This window comes from Cibotium barometz, chromosome 30 (assembly GCF_041138505.1).
Source record: "Cibotium barometz isolate CiBa-2024 chromosome 30, ASM4113850v1, whole genome shotgun sequence".
Classification (NCBI taxonomy): domain Eukaryota; kingdom Viridiplantae; phylum Streptophyta; class Polypodiopsida; order Cyatheales; family Cibotiaceae; genus Cibotium; species Cibotium barometz.
Genome location: NC_141075.1, coordinates 2,018,579 through 2,030,675, shown reverse-complemented (window position 1 = coordinate 2,030,675; position 12,097 = coordinate 2,018,579). Strand labels below are relative to the sequence as shown.

The following is a 12,097-nucleotide window of genomic DNA, read 5'->3' as shown; positions in this document are numbered from 1 at the left end:
GTGAGTTATTGTAAGGGTTTAAAAATGATGGTATGGGAATGCTTATGAGTTTTAGGGTGATTGCTTACAATGCATTATAGGAAAGTACAAGATGTGCTACTTAGGTAGCGAATCACGTTTGTGGCATACACTTGCATGTGAAGCATTTCTAAAGAGTACAAGCTAGGGTCATTTCCCTTTTCTTTCTCTGTTTGTGCTTTATCCTATTTAGTAGCTTGTCTCAAAGAAAAAGACTAACTGTTGGTGCTTGGGAACACAAAGAGATGTAAAGTAGAGTGAGATGCACATGAGTTGTCCTCTTCATAGGGTTGCACATCATGTATGGTATTTCATTTTATTATCTAGAGATGCATTTTTCGTAATTTGTATAAATGCATGGGTATGCTAAAGCAATAATCAAAGACATATAATGGTGATGATGGTGGATATCATGGGTAAATTAAAGCAATAATCAAAGACAAATAATGCTATAATGGTGCTGGTGGTGGATACCATGGTAAAAAATGAGTTACTCTTCAATAGTGTAATAGTGGAGCAAACAATAGCTTTTTAGAATGTTGATCATGGGCTAGCCCTCACTTTGTTCAAGCCATGCATGATCTTTTTTGATTTATGGATGTTTTTTTTAATATTGATTAAATCCATGATCTTTTGTATTGTATGGGTGGGGTTGAGGAGGCTCAACGCTAGTCAAAGAACACATTTTGAGGCAATATCAATGAAGCATGCCAGTGTTTTTTGAGCACATGTATTTTGGAAGGGGGGGGTTTGCTAGCATGCTTCTTATGGAGGAACATCGGAAGATTAGCTCCTAGATTTCAGCATTGTTGTCCTATCTTTCTCATTTCCACTATATGTTTACACATTCATCGTAGCTCGAGACATGCTACACTCTTGTGTGGCAGAGCTAATCATGCTTGTCAGTTCTCCTTTGATTATTGTGCAAAGGAAGTAGTCCATGTAATGGGTAGGTTATCTTACCAATGAGCTTTATCTTCCCCCACTCTTGGTGCTAACATAGATCACGTTCTCATATTTTTATTTCAACTATGATTTGAACTTGTCCATGCTCTCCCCCCACTCTTGATGTTGACATAGATCACTTTCTCATGTTTTTAATTCTAGCTACAATTGGAACTTGCCCATGCAAGTAGCTAATCCCCAACCATTGAGCTTCACATTCCCTTATTTGTCGATGATCACTTTCTCGTATTTTTAATCAACCAATGAGCTTCATCTTCCCTCAGTGTGATGATCACTTTCTCGTATTTTTATTTCTAACTATGATTTTTGATTGCCTATAAAAGAGTCCCATCTAGTTGTTGATCTTACAACTCGTGAGGTGGTATGTAAACACCTTGAAGGCTTGAAACAAAAATTTACCTCAATTTTGATGTGAAAGTGGTTACTGAATGTAAACACCTTGAAGGCTTGAAAGTGGTTACTGAATGTAAACACCTTGAAGGCTTGAAACAAAAACTTACATCAATTTTGATGTGAAAGTGGTTACTGAAAGTAATCTCTCCTTAGGTGGTGTTAGCTTAAACTGTGCAAGTTGCAATTCAATGCAACTTGGTCAAAACTTTTTTATAACTTTGTCGATCTCGGCTAAGTTGGGAATTTGTATTACAAACTTGACCGAAGCCTCAGCATCACCTCAACAAGTGACTGTGAGAATATGAATTTGATTTTATCGCTGTACAAGCATTTTAGGAGGTAGGTAGATTGGAACAAAGAGGGATGGGCACTACCATCATTAAGCACTAAGATTTCGTAGAATTTATCGCTATAAGTAGTGTCAAAAATAAACTTTTTTTTTCTAACTAATGAAAAACAGGACAACTTTCAAGCCCAACCTGTTTTTATTAAAAAAGCATAGATTAATCGGTTTTATAACTAGTTTTTATTTTAAAAAATATAGATTAATCGGTAACTAAAACCTATTTGAATCTTTAAATTCAAGGCTATTATGTAATATTACAACCAAATTTGAGCTGTGAAAATTACATTAAAGAACAGTTGTGTTTTTTTTTTCCCTGACACAGGCATGCGCTAGTACCATCATATTAGTGGTGTGGTGTGCCGTGCCTATCGAAGACAAAGCGGACGTGAAGAAAGGTGGAAGGGGATTGTCTCCAAAACACCTACCGCTCTTACCTACCGTCACTCCCCCCATCTCAGATATTTCTGCAACACCACTGTCTCTCTCTACACTCATTTCTCGTCTTCTTGCAGCTCGTGGGCTGGCCATGGCTTCTACCTGTGTCGCAGCGGCTGAGATTTCTAGCGACAACATGGCTACGGCCGCCTTTCCTTCCCCGACTGCTCGGACTGCTCCTCACCTCTACTACCAACGCCGCCAGCTTGCGCTCTCGTCAGCTTTTCGCGGAGATCGGCTGTCCTCGTTGAGCTGGCGGCGGCCCGAGCCGATCCGGAGGTCGCTAATGCAGCCCGTGCTCAACACAGCAGCTGCCACCAAGACCGCCTCTCCGACAACCAATTCTTCGGCGGTGCCCTCGTCAACGGAAGTGCTAGCGCTGCCGACGGTGTTGGTGGCGGAGAAGTTGGGAGAGGCCGGCCTGGAGCTGCTACGCAAGGTGGCAAACGTGGACTGCTCCTACGACCTGACAACGGAGGAGATGTGCGCCAAGATCTCGTTGTGCGACGCGCTCATCGTGCGCAGCAGCACTAAGGTCACGCGCGAGGTTTTCGAAGCCTCCAAGGGGCGCCTCAAAGTGGTGGGGCGGGCCGGCGTCGGCATCGACAACGTGGACCTGCAGGCCGCAACCGAATTTGGCTGCCTAGTAGTTAATGCCCCCACGGCCAACACTGTCGCCGCCGCCGAGCACGGCATCGCTCTCCTTGCCGCCATGGCTCGCAATATCCCGCAGGCCAATGCCTCCCTCAAAGCTGGTAACCTACATTGTGTTGTGCGTGATCACGCTAGGGTGAAAATATATCCTAAAGTGTGTGCACAGAGAGCATGATTAGCTAAATCGGTTTAACTAATAACTAACTGTATATGCTTAGGTAAGTGGCAGCGCAACAAGTACACAGGAGTCTCTCTTGTGGGCAAAATTTTGGCGGTGATGGGCTTTGGCAAAGTTGGATCTGAAGTGGCTCGTAGAGCCAAGGGGCTTGGCATGACTGTCTTGTCCCACGATCCCTATGCTCCAGTCGATAGAGCGCGCGCCATCGGGGTGGACTTGGTTTCATTCGACGAGGCACTCGCCCGAGCAGATTTCATATCTTTGCATATGCCTCTCACCCCAGCAACATCCAAAGTTTTCGACGCCCAAAGTTTTGCCAAAGTGAAGAAGGGGGTCCGCATTATCAACGTTGCTCGGGGTGGTGTAATTGATGAGGAAGCTCTTATCCACGCACTTGATACTGGGGTTGTAGCACAGGTAACGTAGTCAATCCCCCCCCCCCCCCTCCCCCCTGATGCTGTTACTAAGTTTGGCAGAGCCAGGCCCTGGATCTAGGTCTCCTTGCCCCAAGCACAAATTTATGTGGTTGGTTGGTTGGTTGCTCAGCGGTGCCCTCTTTCTTTTCTTTTTTTTGGAGAGGGAGCTTAGGGTGTGCATGTTTGCTCATTACTGTGAATGTACTTTGCCTTTAACTTTTGTGTGGGGATACTAGGCGGCATTGGATGTCTTTACAGAGGAGCCCCCAGAACAGGGCAATAAGTTGGTACAGCATGAGAAGGTCATTGTGACGCCTCATCTAGGAGCAAGCACTGCAGAGGCCCAGGTCTTTGTTACTGTGTCTTTTTATTCAATTAGTATTTGGGATTGAAGTTCCACATGCATGCTGAATGCTCGCTGCTGTCTTCAATTGGTTGGTTTGTCAGGAGGGTGTTGCTGTTGAAATTGCTGAAGCAGTGGCTGGAGCTTTGCAAGGAGAGCTTGCTGCCACTGCTGTAAATGCTCCAATGGTTCCTCAAGAGGTAGGTAGGTCTTTCTGTATTTGTAGAAGGGATGTAGATAAGAGGTTAATACTCTAATGCCTAGCAATTTCTCTGCTGTAGTGCTAGGTTATATGACCGTCTGCCTGTCTGCATACTTGTGCCTTCTATTTTCTTAGCTGGAAACATTATAATGGCTTGTTCTCTTGCTAATGGGCCGTCTACAAATTTTCCAAACAGGTTCTTGCAGAACTTGCCTCATATGTTTCTTTAGCGGAGAGGTTGGGCAGGCTTGCCATTCAGCTAGTAGCTGGAGGAAGTGGAGTGAAAAATGTCACGGTATCCTACTCCTCTGCGCGTGCTGATGATGACCTGGACACCCGCTTGCTTCGAGCAATGATCACTAAAGGTCTGATTGAACCAATTTCAAGTGCTTACATCAACTTAGTCAATGCAGACTACGTAGCAAAACAGCGGGGTTTGAAGATTAGTGAGGAGCGGAAACTCTCTGATGGTTCACCTGAGGTCCCTCTTGAAACTATAGAGGTGAAGATTGCACATGTAGATTCCAAGTTTGGAAGTGCTGTAGCTGAATCCGGGGAAATCACGCTGGAAGGCAAAGTCAAGGATGGAACCCCCTCTCTTTCAAAAGTTGGCATTTTTGATGTAGATGTCAGCCTGGAAGGAAGCGTGATCCTGTGTCGGCAGCTAGATCAACCAGGGATGATCGGCAAAGTCGGGAGCATTTTGGGGGAGGAAAATGTGAATATTAGTTTTATGAGTGTTGGAAGGACAGCACCAAGGAAGAAGGCTGTGATGGCCATTGGGGTTGACGATGAGCCCAGCAAATCAGTATTGCAGAAAATCGGAAGCTTATCTGCTGTAGAAGAGCTTGTGTATCTGAAGCTATGAGCTTTTCTCTTGGCCATTTGAGGCTTTTTTTTTTCCCATTTTTTCATTATAAAATAAAACAACTCCTTGGCGATGTTGATATGCTCGGAACACAATTTTGGGACTGGATCAGGGAAAATCGGATAAATTCTTGAGGATGGAATGGCCTGCTGACTCCTGAGGCCAAGGCTATTCATGTTTTCACACCTTAGGCATTTAAATACAACACATCTTTTCACCCACGAAACAACAGGTCTCTTCACCCATGTATCCAGTGTTAGGAAAAAAATTTGGGTCTTCTTTGAGTGAACCTGATATGAATTCTTCTCACCATGGGTTAGAGAGGAAAAGGTAATTTTGAACAAGCATTTTATTCATGCTTCATCCGATTATAATGAATTTTTGAAATATTGGAAGCAGCAGTTTTTCTTGTCCTCTCAAGATGAGAAGGATTTTCCAGAAGCTGACCATGCTTCAGGGTAATGTGCATTGTGAGCCTGTCTTTTCCCAAACCCTGCATGTAGCACATCAAGACAGTGACAATGGGTGGTGGAGGACCGAGGCCAGTCAGAGTAAACAGCATGTGCATGTTCATAATTGCAGAGTCTGTGAATGTACTGCCTCCTTATTGTTGTCTCTTACCTACTTTCAAAATTAGCAATCCAGCAAAGAATAACCTACTAATTCAAGCACTGTATTATAATTTGGGGGGGTAAAAGCCAGGCTTGATGCTTATGTAAATGTGTATTCATAGTATATATCTTTAGTGTTCTCCACATGGCAGCAAGAGCTTGTATCCAACAAGTCGTGACTCCTTCATCTGTATGCTCGACCTAGCTCCAGCTCCTCCCAGGCTACTTTCCTTTTTGAGCTATTTCTCCAATCGAGCTAAGTTCAGTTAACTACTTAGAGAGTGATGGCTCGGCCCCAAGGGGACCCTGATGGGGCTCGCTTCACCTTGCCAACATGCCGAACGGCACCACGATCAACGGGACCGGCCAATATCACTTGCGGCTCGTGTGGAGCCAACGACAATGAGGGATTCACAGTTTGCTTGCCAAGAGTGAGAGAGGGACGATTGCTTGCAAGAAAGACCCACGGCGGGCTTGAGATTCTATTAACAAGAAAGAGATTACAAGAGAGGAATGCCTTTTGAGAAGGGGGGGTGGGGGAACCGCAACCGCGACTCGAGGGAGAGGGAAAGGAGAGTTGAGCGCTTGCTTGCTTGAAGGAGTTGGTGGTTGCTTAGAGTTGAGTGCTTGGTCCCCCACATAGAGGCATAATATTCGGGGCTCCCAAGCACCCCTCCAAAGCACCAAGGGGGGTTGGATAGAAATCCCACAAGAGGGGGCCGTCACATACACCCCCCTTTTAAAGAACTTGAAGTGTCACATACACCCCTCTTTTAAAGAACTTGAAGTCCCTTTCAAGCACAGGGAGAAGGCAAGTTCCTTGCAAAACATATACGTGCACCATTGCACAAAAAGAATCATTTGACCCTCCAGCAGGTAAGGCATTTCATACTGCTCACATAATCTGGTAGTGTTGATGAAAACTGATGGAACTGCATGACTAGTTGTTTATGTACATCCAATAATTTTGCCTTCAGGCATCCAAGAGCAATTTGTCATGGGGCGCCCTTTCCACTTAACATAGAATCCACTTAACATAGAACTTGGGTTGATTGCGGCGCACTCGGGACTTCAAAATGTTTTTTGGTTCAAAGGGGTTAGAATTATTGTCCACGAGTGGCACATGCCGACTGAATTTGTTGTCAACATGGAACCTCTTGAGTAGGTTGATGTGGAACGCGGTGTATCTTAATGCTTTCCAGCAACTCCAGTTAAGTGACGCCATAGAAGCTATGTAAAATGCGATACTATCCATAGTAGTGGTGGTTGAATTTTGGGGTGAGGTTATTTGGCAACACAATATTCTGAGTGCTTACCAAGACCAAGTCCTCGGGGGGGAATTCATCATGTCTCCTGTGTTGATTGGCATACTTGGCATATTTTTGCTAACTATGCACTAGATTTTGCTTGGCTATCTGCATGCGTGTCTGCCATTGCTTCAAGAACTCATCTGCATCATGATCCTTTGCATGCACAGCTCTTGTGGCAATGGCCAATGGGGTTATCACCTCTTTTCCCGTTGCTAGTTCGAAAGGGGAAAACCTAGTGGCACTATGTATGGAGCTATTGTAATGGAATTCCAATATTTCTAGGTAATTTGCCCAATCTTTATGATTTGCTTTGACATAGCTGTGAATGTAGTCTTCGATTCCCTGATTGATCTGCGCTGTTTGTCCATCTATCTGGGGGTGGTAAGTGGATGAGAATCGTAGCTGAGTGTCTAATAACTTGAAGAGCTCTCTCCACATTGAGCTCATGAACCGTCATCTCGATCGGACACTATGGCCGTTGGTAACCCGTGATACTTGAAAACAGGTTTGAAGAATAGTTTAGCTGTCTAATATACAGTGAGAGGCGGCTTGGCCGGAATGAAGTGGGCCTGTTTTGAAAAATAGTCGACAACGACAAAGATGGTCGTATATGTATACCCATGTGACTCGGGTAGTTCCATGATGAAATCCATGCTGACCACGTCTCATGGTTGGGACCGTATTGACATTGTTTGCAACAAACTCGCTGGTTTCACCGTTGCACCTTTACCAATTGGCATGTGGGACATGATCTCACTTATTCGACCACATCATCCTGCATTTTTCGCCAATAGAAGAATCTACTCAATTTTTCAAATGATCGCTTTGGACCCCCATGGCCTGCTAATTTGCAATCATGAGCTTCCCACAACAACTTGGCTTTCAAGCCAGGCAAATCAAGCACATAGATTTTTCCGTGGGCATAGAACAATCCATCCTTAAAATCATACAATCCTTGTGCATTCTTAAAATCATACAATCCTTGTGCTGACTGCCCTTTGTGCAAATCATTGAACATTCTTTGAACTGTTGCATCTTGCTTGATTGTTGTGCCCTGATCTCGTCCAAGACCCCACTGTCCACCACGCTGACTGCATTGACTTGCGGCATGTGGCTCAATGCATCTGGCACAACATTCTGCTTGCCAGACTTGTGTATGATGTCTATGTCAAATTCTGCTAAAAGATCTTGCCACCTTCCTTGCTTGGGCAACAACTTCGGTTGAGTTTGGAAGTATTTGAGGGAGATATTATCGGTGTAGATGTTTGTATGTTTGTCTTGCACATAATGGCGCCATTTCTCAAGGAAATGAACCAGGACGAACATCTCTTTCTCATGAGTGGGCCACCGTTGTTGAACGTCTGAGAACTTCCTAGATTCATAAGCGATGGGGTGACCGTCTTGCAGGAGTACGTTGAGAGCTCCATCTGCCTGAGGCATCGATGTGGATTTCAAATTCTTTGTCGAATTCAGGCAGCTTTAGTACAGGGGTGCAACACATGGCTACTTTCATTTTTTCAAATGCACTGTTCTCTTGAAAGCCCTTCGGCCCTTTGTGATATCTATTAATATTTTGGAGAAGTCCTAGAAATGTTTGCGGCAAAATTGTGTAAAGCCCACAAACTCACGAACTTCCCTCACATTCTTGGGTACTGGCCATTTGACAACCGCTTCCACTTTACATGGGTCAACTGTGATTCCTTTGTTGTTGACAATGAATCCAAGTAACTCCACTTCTGACACTACAAATTGACATTTCTCTAGCTTAGCATACAACTTGCATTGTTTCCACCTTTCCAACACCTTGCTTAGGTGCTCCTATGCTCTACCGAAGTTTTAGTATATACCAAGAGGTCGTCAATGTATATAATGAGGAACTCATCAAGGTAGTCTTTGAAGGCATCATTCATCAAGTTACAGAAGGTGGCCGGAGCGTTAGTGAGGCCAAACGACAACACGAGCCATTCATAGCTACCATACCTTGTCTTGAACGTTGTCTTCTCGATGTCCCCTCTTGCGATTCAAACCTGATGGCATGACCGGAGATAAATACGTGTGAAGTATTGTGCCCCGGCTAGCTGGTCCATTAAATCCTCCATCACAGGAATGGGGTACTTGTTCTGGATGGTCATTTTATTAAGTGGTTGGTAATTTGTACATGTGTCATCCTTTTTGGTTACAAAGAGAACTAGTGCCCCGTACTGTGACTTGCTTGGTCGGATCAGCACTTGCTGCATGAGCTCACCCAATTGTCTCTTTAATTCTTGCAACTTATTGGCATCCATTTTGTATGGTGCTTTTGCCGGTGGGGTGTGTCCGGGGACTAAATTTTGTGATCTATTGACCACTGTGGTGGTAACCCTGAAGGCAGTTTGTCTGGCAAGGCATCTTTATATCGATTAAGGAACCCTTTAATGTTTGGATCCCCGATCACCACTTGGCTCTTGCTCTCATTGATATCCACTTGCATGATGCATAAGTGTGCTTGGGCTCCTTGCTATGTCCCGGTCCACCTGCTTGGTACTATACCAATACCAGTTAGGGTGTCAAGTCTTCCCAAGTCAGCTTCTGTTTTTGTACATCTTGTCTTTGTCCCGTTGCATTACTAGGCTTACTGCCGAGCACACCTTGACCCTGCACGTTTGCATTTCCAGACCCCTGACTTTGCATGGTGGCATTCACAGGCTTGAGGTTTTCTAAGATCACCCTTTTTCCTTTGTCACTAATTGCTAGGTTCACTGTGTCTTTGGGCACTTGCTTGGTTGGGGTCACTCTGTCTTTGGGTACTTACCTTGTTGCTTCACTTGTTTTTCCCCCCCGGAGGTTTCTTAGTTGGGCTGGGAGGGGTGGTCCTCAAGCACGGCACACCAATACCCTAGTCCCTTGCATATCCAATAGGAGATTATTAACTCCTTTGCCCAACAGAGCCAACATATACCTGTCCATCCAAGACAGCCCTACAAGGCTTTGAAGGTGTCCATTGGGACCACAACGAAGTCCAACTTGGCCTTCCATGCGCCCGCTTGAACGGGCATGGAGTACGCCATGAGCACATTGGAATCGTTGCCTTGAGCAAAAGACACCTCCATGGCCGTGGTGGCTGTACGGGTTAGCCGCACCCCCAACCTCCTAGCACATTTGGGCATGATAAATTGTGAGTGGCCCCTGTGTCCACCATAACATTATGCTTTGCACCATTCATTTTCACTGCAAAATACAAGTGCGAAATGGTTTGTAGCTGTGCTGCCATGCATCTCAGAGCTGCCTTGTCCATCCAAGACAGCCCTACAATGGCTTCAAAGGCGTCCATTGGGGACCACAAGGAAGTCCAACTTGGCCTTCCATGCACCCGCCTGAACGGGCACGGAGTATGCCATGAGCACATTGGAATCGGTGCCTTGAGCAAAAGACACCTCCATGGCCGTGGCTGTACGGGTTAGCCGCACCCCCAACCTCCTAGCACATTTGGGCGTGATAAAATTGTGAGTGGCCCCCGTGTCCACCATAGAATTTTGCTTTGCATCATTCATTTTCATTGCAAAATACAAGTGCGAAATGGTTTGTAACTGTGTTGCCATGCATCTTAGAGCTGCCTGCACTGCCCCCACATGGGGCAATGTGTTGAGATATCGAGCGCATCTAGTGAGGCAGTGGACACTGATGACCCCGCTGGGGGATAGGCCCCACACTTACACCATTGGCATGGTTGGTGAGATCATAGGTGATATGCGGCCAGTGGGATGACAGGCTGTGTGACAACCATTCTAGAGACTCTGGCATAGTTATAGCACCAGCTCATTTAGTTGGGTTCACACTATAGAGAACCCTATTATGTATTTGGTTGAGTACCTTTTCATATAGTGTGTACTCTTATCTTTGTATATGGTGTGTTGAGTGTTGTGTGAAGAAGACGATTTTCAGCATCTCACCTTGTGTGTTCTCTTTTAGGGTTTTGTGAGTGTGTGTGTACTTGCAAGAGCTCAAGCTCTCTTCTCCCCTGCATCTTTTCATGGTATCAGAGCCTGGTTCATGCTAAGGGCTGAGTTGCAAGCAAGAGAAGCACAGGAAGCGGTACGAGGGTAAGAGCTTTATCTACTCTTCCCTATTTGTGTTGGTGGCTACACCCTTGTCGGGAGCTCTAGGGGAGGCACTGGCAAATGATCTCTGATTGAGGAGCTTTTTTCGCGGGAGTAAAGCTACAGGGCAACTACAATATTCTATCGAACCGCATTTTTCGAAGCGAAAACGTATTTCGGGCGCGTTAGGACGTCCGTTTTTCGAAAAGCAGGTGATTTCGAGCACTGCGGGTAAGTCATCGATTCTATGCAGAACTCTATTTTAAGAACTGCAGGAAGACATATTGGTTGTGCAAACATTGTGTGTGCTGCAAGGAGGTCAAACAGTTGCCATTGGGTGTATGTATGCACATTGAGGTCACTGGTTGTGACATTTGAGTGTAGTACAGTACCGTTGAGAAAATACAGCAGTTTGTGGAGGACAAACCAGAGTGCTGTTTCTAGTAAATTTGTGTGTCTGGTAAGATGTCAAATGATGGCATAAACTAGATTGTTGAGAAGCTTGACAAGATCAATTTCCATGCTTGGAGGTTCAGGTTGACAAATTTCCTGATGGGAAAGGATTACTGGTGGGACTACATAGAAGGTGAGCATGAAGAGGCACTGGAGATACCGGAGATCAATCTGACTGCTGTCTGCAGATGTGAAAGAGTTCAAGGATTGGAACCAAGGAGCTATAAAAGTTATGTATTGGCTCTCTATCAGTATACAGGCTACCATGATTGGACACATACAAGATGCCAAGTCTCCCAAGGAGGCATGGGACACCTTGGTAAAACTCTATGAAACGAATACCAAGGCACGAAAGATACAGTTGAAGAATGAACTTCATACTGTGGAGAAAAAGAGTATGTCTGTGATGAATGACTATGCATTGAAGATCAAGGGTATTGTGGAATCCCTTGCATCTAGCGTTTCAGTAGATGATGATGATAAGGTGGAAGTCTATCTACGTGGTCTCGGGCCACAATACAAGGCGTTTAAGATGTCTATTCAGACTCGGAAAAACATTCCCAATTTCACAGATTTGGTGTCTATGTTGATTATAGAAGAGAAGAGCTTGGGTGAACACCAACAGTCTTTACTACAAAACAAAAACAGTTCAGAGCAAAAGGCCTTCTACACAAGTTCAGGAAGAGGACGAGGTAGAGGAGGCCGTGGACGCGGCCAAGGAGGTGACCGAATAGGTAATCAGAATTATGGCTAGCAGCAGCAATAACAACAGTCCTAGAATTCGCAACAACAACAACATGTAGGTGGAAGAGGCCAATTCAGAGGCAG

At 45.0% G+C, this 12,097-nt stretch overlaps 1 protein-coding gene across 1 annotated transcript; it reads left to right on the top strand.

The window, feature by feature from the left end:
- Positions 1 to 2,106: 2,106 nt before the first annotated feature.
- On the top strand, positions 2,107 to 4,906 carry LOC147621076 (D-3-phosphoglycerate dehydrogenase 3, chloroplastic-like). Its single transcript, XM_086823774.1, has 5 exons — positions 2,107 to 2,913; positions 3,031 to 3,407; positions 3,643 to 3,753; positions 3,854 to 3,949; positions 4,148 to 4,906. The coding sequence occupies exons 1-5, from the start codon at positions 2,250 to 2,252 to the stop codon at positions 4,817 to 4,819; spliced, it is 1,920 nt and encodes a 639-aa protein (XP_086679900.1). The 5' UTR covers positions 2,107 to 2,249; the 3' UTR covers positions 4,820 to 4,906.
- The last annotated feature ends 7,191 nt before the right edge of the window (positions 4,907 to 12,097 follow it).